The following is a 22,310-nucleotide window of genomic DNA, read 5'->3' as shown; positions in this document are numbered from 1 at the left end:
CTGGATAATTGGGGCCTCTTATGGGGCAGGTGTGACCTGTACAAAAGGGAGGGGTTGCACTTGAATCTGAGGGGGTGGACCAATACTTTTCTGGTCAAGTGTACTAGAGAGAGGTTGCTGAAGAGATAACAGATGCATTGGTTATGATCCTTCAAGAATCACTTGAGTCTGGCATGGTCCTGGACAACTGGAAGATTGCAAAAATATTACTCCACTCTTTAAAAAGGGAGAAAAGTAAAAGAAAGGAAATTATAGGCCAGTTAGCCTAACCTCAGTGGCTGGAAAGGTGTTAAGAGTCTATTATTAAGGACGAGGTTTCAGGGTTCTTGGGAGACTAATGATAAAATAAATCAAAGTCATCATGGTTCCTGTAAAAGGAAATCTTACCTGACAAATCTATTAGAGTTCTTCGAGGAAGTAACAAGCAGGGTGAACAAAAGAGAGGCAGTGGATTTCATTTAATTGGATTTTCAGAAGGCATTTAATAAGGTGCCACACACGAGGATGTTTAATAAGATAAAACCCTATGGCATTACAGGAAAGATACTGGCATAGATAGAGGAATGGCTGACAAGCATGAGGCAGCAAGTGAGAATAATGGGGGCCTTTTCTGATTGGCTGCCAGTGTCTAGTGATGTTCCTCAGGGGTCAGTACTTCAGTATTGGGACCGCTACTTTTCACATTGTCAATGATTTGGATAATGGAATCGATGGCTTTGTGGCAAAGTTTGCAGCTGATAAGAAGATAGGTGGAGGGGTAGGAAGCAATGCAATTGCAGCAGGACTTAGACAAGTTGGAAGAATGGGCAAAAAAAAGTTCAGACAACACACACAAAATGCTGGCGGAACGCAGCAGGCCAGACAGCATCTATAGGAAGAAGTACAGTCGATGTTTTGGGCCGAGACCCTTTGTCAGTGTTAGGAAATGTATGGTAATGCATTTTGGTAAAAGGAACAATATTCCAGATATTATCTAAATGGGGAGAAGTTTCAAACATCAGAGGTGCTGAGGGACTTGGGAGTTCTCCTGCAAGACTCCCAGAAAGTTAATTTACAGGTTGTGTCTTTGGTAAAGAAGGCAACTGCGATGCTGGCATTTATTTCAAGAGGAATAGAATATAAAAGCAAGGAGAAAATGCTGAGGCTTTATAAGACACTAGTATTGTCAACAGTTCTGAGCTACATATCTCAGAAAGGATGTGTCATCATTGGGGAGAGTCCAGAGGAGATTCACAAGGATGATTCTGGGAATGAATGTATGAGGAGCGTTTGGCAGCTTTGGGCCTGTACTCACTGGAATTTAGAAGAAGGTGTGGGGATCTTACTGAAACCTACCAAATGCTGAAAGGACTAGATAGAGTGGATGGAGAGAGGATGTTCCCTCTGGTGGGGGTATCCAGAACTAGAGGACACAACCTCAAAATTGAGGGTGACCTTTTAGAACAGAGGTAAGTAGGATTTTTTTTTTTAGCTAGAGTAGTGAATCTGTGGAACGTTCTGCCACAGACTGCAATGGGGGCCAAGTCTGTGGGTATATTTAAGGTGCGGGTTGATCGTTTCCTGATCAGTCAAAGATATGATGAGAAGGCAGGTATATGGGGTTCAGGATCAGCCATGATGGAATGGCAGAGCAGACTTGATGGGCTGAATGGCCTAATTCTGCTCCTATGTCATACAGTCTTATAGACTCTAAGGGGGGGGGGAGGGGACCCAGGGGGAAGTAATAGGCAGGTGAGAAGAAGTAAAATTTCAGAATGGGGAATGGGGGGGTGCGAGTAATTTGTTACAAAAAGGAGAAATTGATATTCATGCTATTATGATGGAGACTACCCCATCAGAATATAACATGTTGCTCCTTACATTAAGAAATATGTTTCCTACATATATGTGAGTTAGCTCAAAGGCAGCTTAATAAAGAGAACCGTTTAAACAGAAATTATGTCAAAAATGTTTAGTAGCTACTGTTTATACATAAGTTTATAAAGCTTAATCATAACAATGTTTAAGTTATTTCCTGGTTTTATTTCAAAGTGTGTATGCAGCTTTTTTTAAAAAAGGGGAACAGGTATGTAATCCGATTCTCTACCCTGCACCCATAAATGGGCCTTCTCGGCAAGAGAGAAGCAAAACACAGATTAAGAAGCTGGGGCTTGCCTAAAACACTGAGCAACTTTCAATCTGATATGGTGCCCTAAATCTATCACTTTAATCCAACTTCAAGCTCTTTTCTCTGACCATTACATCATCCTAACAATTCTCAATGTAAGCACCTCCTCTACTGTTTTGGTACATCATCAGAGCTTGGACTGAATTTGATATTTTCAGATAGACAGCCAATAATGTTAACTCAGTTTTATTCCCTCACAGTTGCTACCTGATTTGCTAGACTTTACTAGCATTGTCCTTTATTTTGGATCTTCAGCAACTACACTTTTTGGTACCTCATTGTTCCTGCATTCTCCATTTTCCCCAAATATACACCTACAAACAGACCAGCTGCCATTAATAAGACTTCATAAAACTCTCGCTGCTAATGTCGATCAATGCCACCAGGTTCAAGAACAGTTACTATCCCTCAATCATCAGGCTCCTGAACAAAAGGGGATAGCAACACTCTTTAAGGATTATTTTTTCTTGTTATTTCATGCTTGTTATTTATTGCTATTTATTTATATCTGCATTTGTTTGTGACTAATGCGACTTTCCTGCTGTCCTTTCCATCTCCCCACCCCAAAGCACCCTAATATATATTGTTCTGATAACATCACTGACGAGACCATTAACATCATTTTTTCTCCACAGATGCTGCTTATTCAGCCATGTATTTCCACCATTTTGCATTTTACTTCAGATTCCTAGCATTTTCAGCAGTTTGCTTTTTGTTTACTACCAATAACACTGTTCAGTTTACAAACTGTAAACAAGCTCTATCTTTTGTCTCTCAAACTCCAGAAGACCTTCAATTTAACAAAACCCTTGAGATTTTTTTCATAAAAATGGAAAATATTGGAAAATACTTAGCAAATCATATTCATCTGTGGAAAGTGAAGTTATGCTCTAGATTGAAGCTGTGCTCTTTTCTCTCTGTTGCCATCAGGTAGAAGGTGTATGTGCCTCAGGACTTGCACCACCAGGTTCAAGGACAGTTACTATCCCTCAACCATCAGGCTCTTTAATAAAAGGGGATAGCTACACTTTTTAAGGATTCTTTTGTTGTTTCATCCTCAGTATTTATTGCTAATTATTTATATCTGGATTTGTTTGTAGTCCATTGATCCTGTTTACAGTTACTGTTCTATAGATTTGCTAAGTATGCACACAGGAAAGAGAATCTCAGGGCTGTATGCAGTGACGTGGATGTACTCTGATAATAAACTTTATTTTGACTTTTTCATCATCATCATCACCATGTGCCAAGTCTCTGCCACATCACTTGCTGTAATTTGACCTGTTCTCTGTTTTTCTTACTGGACCTGGCAGATTCCAGAAAACAAGTACATACGATCCGAGAAACAGAAACAGTCTAATTTCCTGCATATCTGTGCTGTAGCCTCAGGGGTTAGTGCTGAGCACATTGCTATTTGTCATCTACATCAGCAAGTTGGTTAGTAAGTTTGCAGATGGCACCAAAATAGATGGTAGAGTGGGCATTGAAGAAGGTTGTCAAAAAGTAGAGGGTGATCTTGATCAGCTGAGAAAGCGGGCAAGGAAATGGCAAAGTGAGTTTAGACAACTTCAAGCGGTTGTATTTTGGGAAGTTAAATCCAAGTAGGGCTTTCACAGCAAGGCCGAAGAAGCGTTGTAGAATAGCGGGGCCTTGGGGTACAAGTACATAATTCACTGAAAAGTGGAGTCACAGGCAGAAGGCTTCTGGCGGGGCAATGAGTATAAAAGTTGGGAGCTCATAGTGCAGTTGTACAGGATGGGGATGAGACCTCACTTTGAGTATTGTGTTCAGTTTTGGTCACTCTGCTGTAGGATAGATGTTATTTACTGAAAACAGTGTCCAAGGTTTAAAAGGATACAGTCTGAACTTGAGGGACTGTGTTATAGGGAGAGGGTGAACCAACTAAGAATTTATTCCTTAGAATGTAGGACAATAATTGGTGAGATTATAGAGATATATGAAATCATGAAGGACATAGATCGAGTAAGTGCACTCAGTCTTTTTCCCTAAGTTGCATTATCAAGAGCTAGACAGCACAGGTCTGAAGTGAGAAGTGAAAAATTTAATAGGAACTTGAGCAGCAACTTTCTTTTTAACACAAAGGGTGATATTTTTGTGGAATGAACTGCCAGAGGAAGTGGTTAAGGCAGGTACAATAACAACTTTTAAAAGACAGTTGGACATGTACATGTATAGGAAAGGTTTCGAATGCTAGGGGCAAACACCTTCTAAATCTTTATAATCGTCCTTGATTAAGCTCTACGTCAAGCTACCAAAGATCATGACATGCTTGGTTTTACCGTAAAACCAGGACGAACCAAAAGGGTCAGACCAGTTACGCTCACAGATCTCTATTTTACAGATGACATAGTCCAGCTCTCTGACCAGATGGAGGAAGCACAGCAGCTACTGACAAAAGTGGAAATTGAGTGCAACAAAGTTGGACTTCACCTAAACGCTAAAAAGTCAGAATACATGGCATTCAATTGCGACGAAGGTACTCTCAAGACCTGTGGTGAACTATGTGCCTGTCTGGACACACCCCCTGCTGACTGCTCCTGTGGCTCCTCCCACAGGCCCCTGTATAAAGGCGATCTGAGGCCTGACGCTCGGCCTCAGTCTCCAGGACATAGTATGATAGACACTCACTCCTGGTTCCTTCTTCCAGTCAATAAAAGCCGATATCTCGCCGGTTCCGTCTCAGTGTGAGTTATTGATGGTGCATCAAGACCGTAAAGAATGATACCATTAAGAAAGTATTTGACTTCAAGTACCTCGGGTCAAGAATGATGGGTTCGGAGAAGGACATAAAGATACGGAAGGTGCTGGTGTGGAGGGCTATGAACAACATGAAGGAAATCTGGAGGTTGAACTTGACCAGAGAGTTCAAAAAGAGGATCTTCATAGAGTCCATTCTCACATACAGATGCAAGACGTGGACACTCACCAAGGCCATGTGAAAGCAACTAGATGGTTGCTATACACAAAATCTCCGGATGGCTCTTGACGTGAGTTGGCAACAGCACACAATGAACGTTGGGCTCTATGATGACCTACCGATGCTCACTACTAAGATCGAGGCAAGAAGACTGCAACTAGCGGGGCACTGTCTATGCCACCCTGAGCTACCTGCCAGCCTAGTCATCACATGGGAGCCCAAGCATGGGAGGATGAACCCTGGGCGCCCTCCCAAGACTATGGTCAACATGCTCCTAGAAGATAGCGACGCAGCTAATGTTGATGAACTAAACACACTGATGAGGGAGAGGGAAGAGTGGAGAGTCCATCATCGTGCCCGATGCCGGCCCCCTAGGCCTGAGTCGACGTAGTAGTAGTAGTAGTAGGCAAACACTGCCAAATGGAACTAGATTGGATGGGGCATTTTAATGGATTTTTTTCAAGTCAGAATACCAAGAAATGGAGCCATACAGTATGGAAATGGGCCCTTTGGCCCAACTGATCCACAACGTCCAAGTTTATTTATTTATTTAAATTTTGGACGTCATGGACCGGTTCGGCGAAAGGGCCCATGTCGGTGATATATGGCTCAATGACTCCATTCCTTGGGATTCTAATGTGAAAATAATCCGTAAAGCTCAATCTTGAACATCTCAAATGACCAGGAACGCACATGGAAAAAGATAAAAGAAGAGATACTTGAAAGCATGTCTGAAAACACGTGCTTTATAAAAGCAAAAAAACATCGGGGGTAAACTGCAAAAGGCAAAGCTGAAATGATGGAAGTTATTTCAATGAATAGCAGAGTGGGAGCACATGATAACATTAAGTAAGGAGTGGTATTTTAGACGTACAGAATGATGAATTCAAAGGGATCGAAGACCCCCAAACCGCAAGATAAAAAGGGAGTCATAAGGAAAGTAGGACCACTAGGAATCCATAAATGAGTTTTTATTCTGAAGGGAATACACAAAGAACAGGAGGCAATAAGTGATGAGAAGAAGTGAAGCCAACAGATAAGCAGCAAAGTTTCAAATGAGTTAGCTCCTGTGCATGGCAAACTTCAGAGCAGAGAGTAATTAAATCTACAAATAAAATGGCGAGATGTGCAGTGATTCTGGGAATAAAGCAGACACAGGCAGTGCCGCAGTTATGAACAGAACAGGAGTGAATATAATTTTTGAAGCTTATTTTGTGATTGAACAATAAATACGTTGAGGTTTTGGACCAGATTTCATCTGAGCAAGCAGTTGAGGCAGAGTAATAAACTATTACCTTAAAATGCTTCTGCTAAAAAGAATCATGAATTTTTTTCATTCCACATAAATTGCACAAGAAACCCACTAATGTGTATAATTAAACATTTTTCTTACAGCTGCGTTTCCCTCTGCTAACATGCAATTGGAACCTGCCATTTACCAATTGTTTGCTTTTTTGTAAATAGTGAACTTAAGCCAATCAAAACTTTCAGTTACTTACATTTTCCTGTATTCCCAGAGCTGTTTAGTACGGGGATTTTGGCCCTGATATTTTGCAATCTAGCTATGTGAAATCTCTGCAGCCCACACCACCAGCTAACCAGGCTTGCCCACAACCTCAGTAACAGCCAGGTTTGCTCAGACACACACGAACTCCAGCCCAGTGTCTGTGAGTAAAGGAGATGGCGCTAGAAGGCAATAACCTCCATTAGATGCAAAAAATAATATGACTGACAAAGCAAGAAAATATAGTGAGAAGGACATTTGGGAGTAAAAATCTTAAACATGGAGATGACGGAATTGCAAAAACAAAGAGGAGAATTGTAGAATTGGTTAAAAAAAAATGACAAAAGTTACTGCTTTATGCAGGTAAATAAGGCCAAAGATCAAATAGTGCACAGCTTTAAAATTTTCTATTCCAAACAGCTGCCCCCACTACAGGTTTCAAAAATCATTTCCGGCTCACCGCATAGGCTACCAAAGAAATACGTATTTAATGATATGGAACAAGTTATTTTAAAAATTCAAGTTATTTAAAGCCAAGTTTCAATCAATCCTGAACTTAAAGGCATTTAAAATTAGCAATCACAAAGGACACTGACATTCAGAGTCTCTCTCTCTCTCACTCCCCACCAGTTCTAGATGTGAATAAAATGTAAGTTTTTGTGGAGCAAAGATTCCGATTCCACATGAACTTTCTGCACAGTCTTGATTTTAATCTTGAAAGGCCAGCTCCGGCATGGGGATTACGTTGGACGTTCAGAAAGTCATTAAAGTCTCCAGCACTGTACCAGTGAATCCTGAAGCGGTCTTCAGGAAGGCATGTGGGACTGTCATGGGGAGAGAGGAGGTTAAAGAAGAGAGGTGTGAAGATGAAGTAGAAAAGGATATGGGGGAGGAGGGCATGTGTGGCAATGTGAAGAGGATGGGGAGGATGCAGGGGGGTAAGAATGATGGGACAGGGGAGTGAAGAGCCAGTGGAAGCAATGGATCAGGATCAGAAGATGGAAGATGAGATATTGGGAATACTGGAGTGGATCTCGGAACCACTGAACGTTTTCAGCCTGACAGAGTAAGTGCACCCTGATTACAGATTGTTTGGGAGAGTATCAGGAACATGGGAACCTTGCTTTGGTAGTGAATTGAGTTACATTTTTCAAGAGGGAGACACCTTGAAGCTGACAGACAGTGGTATGGGGGAAGGGAGAGGTGGACATGGTACTAGGGCAGTGATGTGGGTAATGGTTAGGTGTGATGGGCAGGTATGGGACCTTGTGGGGGTAGGGTAAGTGGGTATCCTACCCGGGACTGTGTTGGGACTTTGCTGGGATGGGATATATATGGGGTCTACCCTTCAGTTTATATCGACCCAGAGCTTGATGAGTGGGGAATACACTGGGGTCCCTGCCTGAAGGTGGGGTGGGATTAGGGACCCGAGGAGGGAGGTGGATTGCGATCCCTATTTGTACAAAGGGAGGGTCTGAGTTTCTGGCTGCGGGATGGGGAAGGTCTCGGGACTAGTGAGGGAAGGCATCTAACGTGAAGAGGGCTAAAAGGCATACTGCAGGAGAGGGGGGCGAGTTGGCCTGGGTGGGCTCCGGAACCTTGTCGAAGAGCTGGAAGGGCGTTGTTATGCACAGCCGGGGTTTCCACTACAGTTTTGTTTTACAAAATGTTAAGCGGTGCGGGACTGACCAGGGAGGGGGTGCGGTGGAGCGAAGGCGGGCCGGATCCCGTTGCCTGTCCGAGACCCGGTTCCACTCCCGGGGACGTGGCTTCACTTTCCTCCCTCCCGAACCGCAGAAGTTGAACTTTCCACTGCTGGCGCCCGTTCCCCCCTCGCCGCCACCTCACCTCACCTGTGCTCAGATTGTCGCTGATCTTCAGGGGAACCCGCAAGATGTAAACAAGGAAAAGCATCAGGAAAAACCACAACGTCCACAGGTAGGTCCAGGACCAGACGATGCACGATTTGAGTTGCTCGGCCAGGCTGCTGCTGCCGACTTCAGCCATGTTTCAAGGGCTGTCACATCGGAGACTCCAGTGTATTGTGGGATCAGCGCTTCCTCCAGACCAATGCCCCAGAGCGACACGGAGCTCGACAGCAGGGCAACAAGCGTTCAGGCGTGGAGCAGAGGGGGCATTTATTGGAGAGAAAGAGAGAGAGAGAGAGACTGCAGAAGCAATGTGCACAGAGAAGGGGGGGGGGGGGGGAAGAAAACCAGTACAGTGAAATATAAAGCAGGAGAGCACGTAAGGAAAGAGAATGCAGGAGGCAGAAGGGAATATACAGCGGAAAAGTGAAAGAACAAGAGGACCTGACCGGAGAGGAAGAGGGAGAATAGGTGGACGCACATAGATGGGGCAAAAAGGCTTGTGCGGAGATCCAGGACACGGATGCAGGGCATGCAAGGAGAGACGGCGGATTACCAAACCAAAAATGATAGAATCACAGAGATAGAGCAAAGAAAGACTCTTTAGCTCATCTGATCCACGTTAAACATCATTAGCCCATTTACACTAATCCTACATTAACGCATTGTTTTTGCTCTCCCCACATTTCCATCCGTTCCCTGCAGATTCTACCCCTCACCTGCACATTCGGGGGGCAACTTACAGTGCCCAGTAACCTACCAGCCTCACGTGGAGATGAGAGAAGACGGGTGGCCAGAGGGAGAACGGGCACACTCCACACGGACAGCATCCGAGGTCGGATCTCTGGTGCTGAAAGGCGGCAGCGTTACCAGCTGCAACTCTGTGGCACCCAGATGATTTTTGCAGGACGCCCCAAAATCTTTTCGCCATCTGTAAGACACATTGGGAGCAAAGAGAAACACTCTCCATTTGCCTCAATGAGTGCAGCGTCAACACCAATCAACAATACCCAGGTAAAAGCACACTGCTTGATCAACACGGGATCCACCACTTCAAACGTTTATTCTCTGCTGCTGTGGCTACAGTGTACAGCATCTACAAAATGCACAGCAGTTACTGACCTTTGTTAGTCTGACAGCACCAGCATGAAGATCAAAAATGCAAATACATGGGAACACTACCTTTAACAAATTTCTCTCCAAGCCGCAAGCCATTCTGACTGGAAATATATTATTGTTCCTTCATCAGTGCAGTCTGAAGCCTGGTAATACCTACCAATAACATCGTGGGGCTCCCTTCATCAGAAAATAACCATCCATTTATAAAACAGACTGACCACTCTTTCTTAAAGGGCAACTAGAGATGGGTAATAAGTGATGGACTTGCATGCATTTATTTTAAAAGTATTGCATTAATGTAATCATCTGCCTGTTTAACAGCTGGCAGTTAGGACAGCGATAAAGATCCTCTGTCTCTTGTCTGTCCTTGGCTATCTTCTCTATTTTACCCCAGGTGAGGTCCAGGGTCCTTATTTCTGCCCCTACTGTACAGCGCCTTTTGTCTCCAGCATTTTCTCCACCCTTCAGGAGTCCAGTGAAATGCTGTCTTGATGATGGAGTTGGCCTCTCCTCTCAACACGTGCCCAGTCATCTCCAACACCTGCACACGATGATTGTGGCCATGTCCTCCCTATGCTACTGAAGGAGTAGATTCATGTAATTGCATAGCTCTTATTTTTGTGAATGGTGCAGTGAGCCAATCTGGTAGCAATGACGGGACAGAGTGTGATTGAGCAGCCTTATGTTCAACCTTAGCTTTAATAGATCAAGTGAGATAGACTACAACCCCCAAGGGGCCAGAGAGCTCTTCATGTGTCTTGCCATGGTTATGGGCAGTAGCAGTGATGTAAACCTAAGGAGTCAAGATCCAAAGACATACTGTATATCTATTGTTCAAGTAGTTTAATGGCCGCACACAAATGGTCACAATAAGAGGATAAGAATGTCAATAATATAAATCATCTTCCTAACAACAGCACCACCAGCCTCAGCTTCATGCAGTGTAGATCCACATTACACCTATCATGACCAGTTACAATTGTAGCTGTCATCTAATATTCAAATGCCTCACAAGACCCTCTGGAGGAGACGATGACCCTTAACTAGCATCACAAGTAAGAGAAAAAGCACAACCCCAGTGGGTCAGGCCATATAGAGGTGAGAGGTAACCAAAGACAGGATCAAGAATGTCAAGATAATTAGGGTAGGTATATACCTATCAATTCCTTCACCTTGCCTCCACACGACCACATGGGCTGCACAATCAGTGGGAAAATACTGAAGGGAGAGAGTAACACCATCTGCAGCACAAGGAAGTAACATTTCTGATCGAGAGGCAGCATGATCAGATGGGATCTGCATATGCTGAATCACAAGGCTTGTGACCAGCAAAAAAAGCAGAGGGAAAGACTAGGCCTGATTCAAAATCCACCAGATGGTGCTGCAGAGGTCCTCAATGGGGCATGCCGGTGGACATGGATACATAAGTGCAGGGTAGAGAGACAGGCCTACCTGAAATGTTTGCAATCATGGGGCAATTATGCTTCAAACTTGTATATATTTCAATAGGTGTCCTCTGCACACCCCTCCACATGCCCGTCTTTCTAAACCTCCTCTCCCATCCCCCATCCTCTTCCTCCACCTCCACACCTCCGAAACTCTTCTTTAACCTCCCCTCTCCCCCTCCACTTCCATCCATAACATGTCTTCCTGAAGACGACTTCAGGATTCACCGCTCCAGTGCTGAAGTCTTTAATGGCTATCTGAACCTCACATGTCATTCCCCATGCCAGGGCTGGCCTCTTAGCTTCAATAAAGGCAAGATCAAAATCAAGACTGCGCAAAGTCGAGAGTTCGTGCTGAACCAGAATATTTGTTTGCCCCACTAAAATTACGCAACTCTTGGAACTGATGGGGAGGGAGAGACAGATAGGAAGTGGAGAGGGGAGAGAAAGAGTGAGAGAGAGAGATTCTGAATATCAGCATCCTCTGTGATTGCTACTTTTAAATGCTTGTCATTAAATTCCCGATTAATGAAACTTGGTTTTAATTAATTTGAATTTTTTAAATAACTTGTTCCATATAATTAAATACATTTCTTTGGTAGGCCATTTGGTGGGCTGGAAATAATTTTGAAACCTGCAGAGGGGCAGACTGCTTGAAATAGACTTTTTCAAAGCTTTGCACTATTTGATCTTCAGTCCATTCCCCTGGAAGAGTGCTCTGCTCAATTTTAACCCTTGTAGAGCCAACCGGCATGCAGTCTTTATTGGCCAATGTCTCAGCTGTCACAGAGGGCAACCAACACCAAAGGTTTGCTTAGCAACGCGACTCAGATTATTGCTGCTATGGTTTTGGATGCCAACGTTAATAATGCTTTGAGATTACCAAATGACTCCAATAATCTGCTTTCAGACAGAATTACTGGAATTGCTGAGTTATTGCTTAAGGAGAATGGAAGTGGGACATGAATTTGCTGTCCACTCTTAAGGTAACCACATTTATGTCCTGTTGCTTTGCCTGCACGCCTACTCCTGACTGTCAATCAGACAGTTCATTGACTGTTGTTCAAAGAAATACAATATAGGCTCAAGGCTGACCCACCTGTCCATCTGCAATTCACAAGGCACTTTACAGCCTCTGAAGAAAATTGCAAAGGAACATTATATCAGGCAAAAGCAGGCAGAAGGCCAACACAAAGGCAATAAGATAATATTTTATATTGTACTAGGATGTTAATTTGATATAATCCTGTGTTCTGTACCTGTTGTCAAGCAGAAGATAAGATCATCAGCAAGAGAAGGAATGTAAAATGGCCACTGTAGTGAATGGGTGAATTGGTAATTATCTCCTTCCAATGCACCCACTCCTCCATCCCCTTCTCCACAGCTTCTGGCTATGCCAAACGTCTGGAGACCCCCTCTGCAATAAAAGACCATAAGACATAGGAGCAGAATTAGGCCATCTGGCCCATCGGGTCTGCTCTGCCTTTTTTTTAATCTCCTCTTCAACCCCAGTTCCCAGCCTTCACCCCATAACCTTTGATACCATGTCCAATCAAGAACCTATCAATCTCTGCCTTAAGTACACCCAACGACCTGGCCTCCACAGCTGCCTGTGGCAACACATTCCACACATTCACCACCCTTTGGCTAAAGAAACTTCTCTGCATCGCTGTTTTGAAAGTGCACCCCTTCATCCTGAGGCTGTGCCCTCTTGTCCTAGACTCTCCCAGAATGGGAAACATCCTTCACACATCTACTCTGTCTAGGTCTTTCAACATTTAAACAGTTTCAGTGAGATCCCCCCTCATCCTTCTGAATTCCAGAGAGCACAAACCCAAAGCCATCAAACATTCCCCTCTGACAAGGGCCAATATAAAGAATAAAACATCCCCAATACTTTGCATTATTTTGTTGTAATCTTCTGATTGAAAATTTTCTAATACTATTAGCAGCCAAGTAAACTACAACCACCCAACCCCAAACGTCCTCCACCTCTGTTTTTAGTCCTTTCTTATTTCAAGCTCGATCCCTGATTTACTGGACGGAGGTATTTATTCACCCCCTCAAGGTATCTCCATTATCAGAGCTACCCCACCAATTTGTCTCTGCTTTCTGAGAGCTCTGGAGTATTTAAAGATGTAATCTGTGTTTGGTCACTTGTGCTTGAAGTGTTCGGATTGGTTCAGATCCCACAACTCCTTTATGGGTCATGGGGGCGCTTTTACATGTCTTGGTCCAGTGAGATCTGGCGGCGCCCATCCCTCTCCAGGCGACCATAGCTGATGCCCTCCAACCCAGTGGCTCGGCCTGGTCTGAAACACGTGGCCGTTGTAGTTCATCTGCGAACGCATCCACCCTGGCCAGTTACTTCGTTGATGAGGTCCTTTACCCAGTGTTGCTGTATTGACACCATCCTCTCACCAGCTGAAGCAGTGTACTTGGGTATGTCACTTGGTGGCAGACATGAGAGATTTAACAGACGGATGAGGACCAGTGATATCCATTAATGCTACAAGGTAGAGTGCAGCTCCCAGACAGCAAAAGTACTACCTCTATCCAGAGCTCCCTCCACCCCATTTTTTCCTGCCTGGTCAGTTTGGACCAGGAAGACTAATGTAACTGCAGTGAGCTGGAGAACATTTCTAGTGCACCTTAATTGATTAATTGTGGTTTAACTAGTACCGATAATTATTTAACTTTGTTAAGTTATTTTGATAGGCTCAGGGATTCCGGATCATCGGTGCTATTTAAGTGGAAGCTCCTTCACCCTTATCATGGTGTCCTAGTTTGGAGAATGGTGTCGTTCACACTGTCATTCAGTCAAACCACCAATGTTCTGTTGGGATTCTTATTATTAAACTCTGATTGCCTTCTCTACATGGGAGTCTGCTCTTGGGTTCCATCATTGCTAGTGTATACCATGATAGTAGCAGTCCCTGCACAGCTCATTCGACTTTAAAAGTAGGTTCTCTACACTTCTGCCCTTTTTTTTCATTCTGACCCTCCTCTTAGTGTCTCTGTGCTTGCTTAAAGAACTGTTAAATTTGGCCCTGTAACATTATCCAGTTGTGACACAAGGTCATCGGCCTGAAATGTTAAGTCTGTTCCTATCTCCACTCTGATGTGCTGGATAAATCCACCATTTTCTGTTTATGCTGTAGATTTCCAGTCACCTCATTATTCACCCAACAGCGAGAACCTTTGAGATTAACAAAAACACACATAAATAACTGTTACTTGCTTACAGCTAAAAGCAAGCTAGAAATTGTATGCTGTACAGCCTATCTTGCAATATACATTTTCTGATCATAAATTATATCTAGAGCAGATAGACTAGGCACAGTTTAAAGGTAATATTTCAAATTTCTGGAAAAAAGAATTCTCTTCCACTTTATCAGCTCTTTCCCAGCAATACTAGATAACAATAAATGATGGATACCATTTCTTTTCAGTGGTTTGATAGCAAATTTATTTGATAATTTATAATGAAAACTGTTTGCATTGCAAATTCCTGGAGTCACAGAGATATATAGCACAGAACTGGCTCCTAGGCCCACAATGTTCACGTCAACCCTTTTTGTCCATCTTTAGAAATCACATTTGCCTGCAGTAGGGCTATAGCCTTCTATGTTTTGCCTATTGGAGTGCCTTTCTAAATGCCTCTTAAATGGTGATTGCATTGGTATCAACAACTCCTCTGGCAGCAAATTCCCAATATCACCACTCTCTGTATAAAAAATGGTTCTCTCAAATCCTTTTTAAACTGCTTTTTCTCACCTCCAACCTATGCCCTCTTGTTATAAAACCTCTAACATGGCGAAAAAAAAAGATGTTGGCCTTATCCATGTCTCTCTATATACAGTGTACTTTTATTAGATCACCCCTCAGCCTCATTCTCTACAGAGAATATGTCCAACCTATCCAATCTCACCCCATAAGTAAAGTCCAGTTTCCTGATGAATCTTCTCTGCCTTCTCCCCAGCTCAGCCACATTCTTCCTATAGGGTGGTAACCAGAACTGCATACAATGACTACCGAGACCATTTTATTGAAGTTCACATGGCAGATCTGATACCTGAATGCCTCTGGAGATTGCTTCATCATGTGCTCCATCTCAGAGCTTTCTCCACTATTTCATATGGACTGTGGTTGAGGACAAGTCAGTCATGACATTTCAAATGGAAAATTAATGGAAGCCAGCAATATTGTCCAGCATCACATTACGACTGGTCTGAGGTTGAGGCCCGCAAGAAATATTGGTACAAAAATCTGAAAAGTACTAAGTGTTAATGTTTTGACTTATTAAAATCTAAATATTAATGTTCATTTAAACTCATTTCAAAGAAGTGTGTACAACAATGTTTCCTAAAGTAATTCGTGATCAAGTGGCCATCAACAGACAGATTATCCTGAAAGAATTTTCTCCATGATGGATTTTACTGTAAGCAAACGCCTTCAGAAAATGCAAAAGAAAGACACTTAAGTTGTATTTATTCAGAACCACTAAGTGATTTAGCACAGTAAGAGGCCACTAAGCCTCTCAAATCTGGAGCTCAAGTCCTGGAGTTCAGGGTCCTCATTCATGCTATTGGTGAGTCCTGTGGTTGACACGGAAGATTGAAGCCCAGGGCCCAATCAGAAGTCAGATAATTGAGACCTGATGGCCAAAGCTCTGTGAATTTCAGAGCCAAGTGGGAAAGTTGAAGGCCAAATATTTGCAAGTCCACAAGTCCGCTAGAGACTAGAGGCACCCATGCAACCTGTCCTGGGGTTAGGGCACTCTCTGTGTATGTGTGTGTAGGAGTGGATGGGTGGGAGGGAGATGAGGGACTTGCTTTGCTATTGTTCAAAGTTTAAAGTACATTTATTATCAAAATGTGTATACATTATACAACTTTGAGATACAGCTCCTTACAGGCAACCTCAAAATAAGAAATGTAAAGGACCCCATTAAAAAAAAGACCAGCAAACAGCCAATGCACAGAGAAAGAGGAAGACAACTTGTGCAAGCAATGAAAGCGAGCAGCAGCACTCAGAACAGAGTTGAATCTAGAGTAACCAGAGCAGGCCCACGGCCTCAGCCTCAGGTCAATACACAGCGGAGCAAAATGTCGCGAGCTCCCAGACACGAAGCCTGGAGCAGCTGGAGCAGGCCCACGGCCTCAGCCTTTGTGCAGCGAAGAGCAGAGCATACGTCACAGAGCAGCGAACAGAACTGGCCCGACCCTTGCCTCCGGTCCCTTAACCCTGCCTTTTTGATCCACTTGGCCCAGTGTTTAAATCGTCCAAACATCGGGTCAACTCAGTAGCTCGGCCTGGTCTGAAACACGTGGCCGTTGTAGTTCTTCTGCGAATGCATCCACCCTGGCCAGTTACTTCTGTGATGAGGTCCTTTGCAGGTCCTCTAAGACCTGGGCCCCGTTTTGCCCCTGTCACATTTGGTTACTGTTGTTGCTGTCGCTTGTGTGTTCCGTGAAAATGGTAGGCGTGCTATGTGAGCACCAGAATGTATGGCGATACTTACTGAGCACCCCTAGCATATCCTTAGGTTGTGTTGGTTGTCAATGCAAACGTTGCAGGCCACTGTCAGTTTTGATGTACATGTGATAAATAAATGAATCGGAATCTGAAATCTATATCAGCTGTATGTAAAAGCAGTAGTCCCATTGCCCTGCTCGTTCTTTTCTTTGTTCTCCATGTCTTTAGATATATATCTAGTTCCTTTTAGAGTGCCACAATTAAATCCACCTTTACTGATATTCTTTGGCTGTACATTCTAGAGGGTAACTTTTCACTATTTAAAATTCTGTTTTTTTTTTGCCAATCACCTACATCTTATGTTCCCCTCTCACCATTCTTGATCACTCCACCAATGGGAACAGCTTATCTCTACCTTCCCTGTCTAAAGCTCCATAACTTTAAATACCTTGCATTAGACACCCTTTAGACCTTCCCTTGTAGAACTATTCCAACTTCTCTAGTCTATCCACATCATAAAAGTCCCTCTTCCCCAAAATCATTTTATAAAATCTTTACTTGGTATTCTCTAAAGTGTTTACAATTTCCCCTAAAAACGTAGCACAGATGTGGGCGGAGCAGTGCTTAAAAGTTGGGAGGAGTGTGTAAACAAAAAACAATTGAAGCATAAAAGGTCCAAATAAGGAATGACCAAACGATGACTCACATGACTTCCCCTGCTGAACGTCGGGGCTCCTGAACTGAGGCTTGGATATTCTGCCATGCAAAAGGCCCAAGGTGTTGTGTGCAGTTGATTGACGTCTCTTCATCCCAATTCCAGACGACAACTGTTCAATGTCAAGATACAGGGATTCTGTGGGAGCTCAGTACCACAGCAGAAATCTGAGGAAGGAGAGAATCACCGGTGGCTGGCTAGCTTGTTCAGGATTGAGTTCAGAGAGACGTTTGAAGGTGTGGCATCAAGCAGATGATCTGATTATGGTCAGGCAGAACAACCTAACAATGGAAAGATGGCACATAAGAAAGCAAGAAAATGTGTGGGTCATTCAACCAATTCAATATGATCATGACTGATCTGCCCCAAGTCTGATCTCTTTGGTAAGTTTCAGAAGACACCAATGTTATGTTTTGTAACTTATAAACATTAAATTAATTCAAAGGAAGATCAGGAGTCTGGGAAGGCTGGTATAACTTTGTCTTTACTTTCAATGAGGCACACACTTGTCAGATGGTTCTGTGATGCTGTATACATTTAACATATTTTTACATATAACCCATAACTAATTATTTAAACACACAGTCAATTAATATATGTACAAGATTACTGAAATATTATTGAAACATTAAATACACAAGAACCTATGTAGGAGTAGTCCAGTGAGCCTGGGCCTTTTAACTGATGGCCAGACTGGACTCTGCCTGCCAGCTAAACTGTACAACAAGATTTGGCACAAGTGACTGCAAACAAAAGTGGTGGCCTCACACACCAGAGACCCAGGTTCAACCCTGACCTCAGGTCCAGTCTGTGAGGTCTGCATGTTTTCAAAACAATGGCCAGCATTTCCCCTGGGTGTCCTGGTTTCCTCCCCCATCCCAAGCATGTGTGGGTTACTATGGTAACTGGCCACAGTAAATTGTCCCTTGTATATAGGTGAGTGGCAGAACCTGGAGGTGAAGTGAAGTAAGGACATAATAAAATATTAATTTGAATAATGAGAATAAAAAGTAGGTTTAGTGTAAACTGGTGGTTTTATCTGGGAAGCGGGGTGGAGATGCATCTCTACCAAGGAGGTGTAAGTTGCCCCTTCCCTCCATGAGCCTGCAGGTCACCCTTGGATAAGGTGCAGCGCCTGCTTAGCCCACCTCCCCCTGATCAGGGTCACATGAAACCATGGGAGCAGGTGGTGGATGCTTGTACGAGCATATCGCAGGTCCTGGTTATGTGACCGCTGACAATCTCTAAAGAGTATTGATAATGGCTGGGGTCACCTGACATGTAAAGACACTGCCCAGAAGGCTGCCATGGCAAACCATTTCTGTAGAAAAATTTGCCAAGAACATTCATGGTCATGGAAAGACCATGATCACCCATGTCATACAACAGGGCACATAACGAACGAACGGTCGTTAATCAGTGGGGATTCAGAGGGCTGAAAAGACAGCTTCTCAGCATTATGACTGTATGATTCTAAAGGAGGTATGCCAAGTGCTTGCCCAGTTGACCACGGTCTGTTTGAAAAAGCATGCGTAGAAGATTCCTCACTGAACTTTGGACTTCTATTTCAATGGCTGGGCTGCACCTAAACTAAATGTTAAAGATGAAAGCCTTGAGAGTGCAGTCTTTAATGCTTCATAAGGCTTCACCAACATTTAACATGTGAAAATTGTGTTTCTTAACTTTTGTTAGGTTTATTTGAAACTTCTAGCTAAGAAAATTAAGCCAAAATAATGCATGCCTTATCGCAATGCATCATCTAATCCATGATTGTACTTTAATCAATGATGTTTCTCATTGACTTGATAACGACACTCACTTGCCCATCCATTGAAATGTTCCCAAGGACTCTTTATCTCATTATCTCATCTTTTCATTACTTATTGCTATTTATTTATATTTGCATTTGGACAGTTTGTTGTAACATAGAAAATCTACAGCACAATACAGGCCCTTCAGCCCACAATGCTGTGCCAAAGATGTACTTACTTTAGAAATTACCTAAGGCTACCCATAGCCCTCTATTTTTCTAAGCTCCATGTACCTATCCAGGAATCTCTTAAAAGACCCTATCTCTATCTGCCTCCACCACCATTGCCAGCAGCCCATTCCATGCACTCACCACTCTCTGCATAAAAAACTTACCCCTGACATCTTCTATGTACCTACTTCCAAGCACCTTAAAACTGTGCCCTCTTGTGTTAGCCATTTCAGTCCTGGGAAAAAGCCTCTGACTATTCACAAGATCAATGCCTGTCATCATCTTGTACACCTCTATCAGGTCATCTCTCATCCTCCGATGCTCCAAGGAGAAAAGGCCGAGTTCACCTAACCTAAGACAATACAGGTAACATCTTTGTAAATCTCCTCTGCACCCTTTCTATAGTTTCCACATCCTTCCTGTAGTGAGGTGACCAGAACTGAGCACAGTGCTCCAAGTGGGGTCTCATCAGGGTCCTGTATAGCTGTAACATTACCTCTTAGCTCTTGAACTCAATTCCACAGTTGATGAACGCCAATGCCTTCTTAACCACACAGTCAACCTGCATAGCAGCTTTGAGTGTCCAATGGACTCAGACCCCAAGATCCTTCTGATCCTCCACACTGCCAAGAGTCTTGCCATTAATACTATATTCTGCCATTGTGGTGACCCATTTCCTGGCGTATCCGAACCGACTCACAATTAGATAGCCTACAGGGGTTTGCGAGCACAGAGCTTTGGAGCCTCTGCGCCATGGGGGGCCGGTTGACAGAGGCTTAAAAGTGAGGCTGAAGTTTTCGAATAAAGTTTTTTCCTTCGACTGCAGTTACCGACTCCGTGTCGTAATTTTAGCGCTGCGTGTAGCACACCGCTACACCATCATATTTAACATACCAAAATGAACCATCTCACACTTATCTGGGCTGAACTCCATCTGCCACTTCTCAGCCCAGTTTTGCATCCTATCAATATCCGCTGTAATCTCTGACAGCCCTGCACAATATCCACAACACCCTCAATGTTTGTGTCATCAGCAAATTTATCCCTCCACTTCTTCATCCAGGTCATTTATAAAAATCACAAAGAGCAGGGGTCCTAGAACTGATCACTGAGGCACACCTCTGGTCACTGACCTCCATGCAGAATATGACCCATCAATCACTTGTTGCCTTCTATGAACAAGCCAATTCTGGATTAACAAAGCAAAGTCCCCTTAGATCCTATGCCTCCTTCCTTTCTCAATAAGCCTTGCATGGGATACCTTGTCAAATGCCTTGCTGAAATCCATATACACTACATCTACTGTTCTTCCTTCATCAATGTGTTTAGTCACATCCTCAAAAAATTCAATCGGGCTCGTAAGGCACGACCTGCCTTTGACAAAGCCATGCTGACTATCCCTAATCATAATACGCCTCTCCAAATGTTCGTAAATCCTGCCTCTCAGGATCTTTTCCATCAACTTACCAAACACTGAGGTAAGACTCACTGGTCTATAATTTCCTGGGCTATCTCTACTTCCTTTCTTGAATAAGGGAACAACATCTGCAACTCTCTAATCCTCCAGAACCTCTCCCATCCTCAATGATGATGCAAAGATCATTGCCAGAGGCTCAGCATTCTCCTCCCTTGCCTCCCACAGTAGCCTGGGGTACATCTCATCCAGTCCCAAAGACTTATCCAACTTGATGCTTTCCAAAACCTATATCACATCCTCTTTCTTAATGTCTATATGCTCAAGTTTTTCAATCCACTGTAGTTCATCCCTACAATTGTCAAGATCCTTTTCCGTAGTGAATACTGTCTTCTGCACTCTGGCTGATCTTTCGTTGATGTTGATATAGTTACTATTCTATAGATTTGCTGAGTTTGCCCACAGGAAGTTGAATCCCGGGGTTGTACATGGTGATGTATATGTACTTTGATAATAACATTTACTTTGAACTTTTGAACATACCATAGCTTTGGAGGTATTGGAACAAGTTCATTGCTTTCTGGAAATGCCAAGTAAGTAATTAAAATGTGAATAATTTTTATCCAATGGCACTGTTGTGTAATGCAATACCCAGTCCTGGTGAAATATGACAAACTGAAAAGATAAAGGATCACTGTCAGAGTCACATGAGAACTATGACTGTGTAGGAAAGGATTTTGACAGGATTTCCAACAGACTGAACATGGACAAGGCAAACTGTGATTCCTTTATCCTTTTTACTCAAATACTCCAAAAACAACTTTTGATAAAGTTGACACATTGGTTGATTGTAGCATCAAATGCAACACAAAGTTACCTTTGTCATCCAATGTAACAAACTTCAATCAGTTTAAAGAACAAATTGTTCCTAGTATTTAGCCAGTTTGATAGCTCCATCGGATTGCAATCTGTCATGTTAGTAAAACTCTTGCAAGGAAGATTGATGGTCCCACTAAATCCTGGAACCAATATTGAATCTTGATGAACTGTAGTAGCAGTTTTAAAATTTTTGAAACTATATTTTACAATTTTCATTTCTTCTTTATATTGTACAGCATTGTCGCATGTCAGAGATGATAGATACGCATTTAACAACTGCCCAGATGTTCTCTCCAGACCTCCATGTTCATTATTCATCTGTAAACCTGAACTTGTTTGTCTCATTTAGCTTCTAGAATACGTTGTTGATGTAAAGTTCATCTTTTTAAACTATGTAATGTTAAATTAATCAACATTTTCAATGGCTTCATAGTGAAGCTGCAGTAGTTTAATGTTTGCTTAAAATACTCCTCTTTCTTTATGTAAAGTTTTACCTGAACTTCAAGGTTCCTTAAGGTTGTTATAGCTGGGGGTGGGAGTGGGGATAAGTTCCTGCTACCCATTAAATGTTTCCAGTAGTTGTGTGTTTCAAATAGCTTCTGACAACCAACGCTAGCTCTTGGCCTTCACATGTAGCTCAGTTACTAAACCCAGCGGAACCATTTCTATTGACAGCTTACTGGGACGTGTTCACTAAGTAGACTTTTCCATTCAATGAGCCAACCAGTTAATATACTATCCATTACACATCTATAGGAGTCTGTCAACATTAAAGCAGGTTACTGGGTGCCTTAAAACCAGT

At 43.0% G+C, this 22,310-nt stretch overlaps 2 protein-coding genes across 11 annotated transcripts in view; one reads left to right on the top strand and one right to left on the bottom strand.

Moving 5' to 3' along the window:
- Nucleotides 1-8,757, bottom strand: part of LOC132398621 (suppressor of tumorigenicity 7 protein homolog) — a 194,882-nt gene extending 186,125 nt beyond the window's left edge. For 3 of the 10 annotated variants that reach the window (XM_059978295.1, XM_059978290.1, XM_059978299.1), the window contains exon 1: nt 8,463-8,744. In XM_059978295.1, coding sequence (XP_059834278.1) covers nt 8,463-8,616 — 154 coding nt within the window. In that variant the 5' untranslated portion in view covers nt 8,617-8,744. Of the gene's footprint in view, nt 1-8,462 lie in introns of all 10 variants that reach the window. The other 7 variants (XM_059978297.1, XM_059978298.1, XM_059978288.1 and 4 more) reach the window with 5 other exon arrangements.
- Nucleotides 1-22,310, top strand: part of LOC132398620 (general transcription factor II-I repeat domain-containing protein 2-like) — a 69,725-nt gene that overhangs the window by 17,054 nt on the left and 30,361 nt on the right. The window lies entirely within an intron of this gene.

Source organism: Hypanus sabinus, chromosome 8 (assembly GCF_030144855.1).
Source record: "Hypanus sabinus isolate sHypSab1 chromosome 8, sHypSab1.hap1, whole genome shotgun sequence".
Lineage (NCBI taxonomy): Eukaryota > Metazoa > Chordata > Chondrichthyes > Myliobatiformes > Dasyatidae > Hypanus > Hypanus sabinus.
The sequence above is the reverse complement of the archived record's forward strand: the minus strand, read 5'-3'. Positions and strand labels throughout refer to the sequence as shown.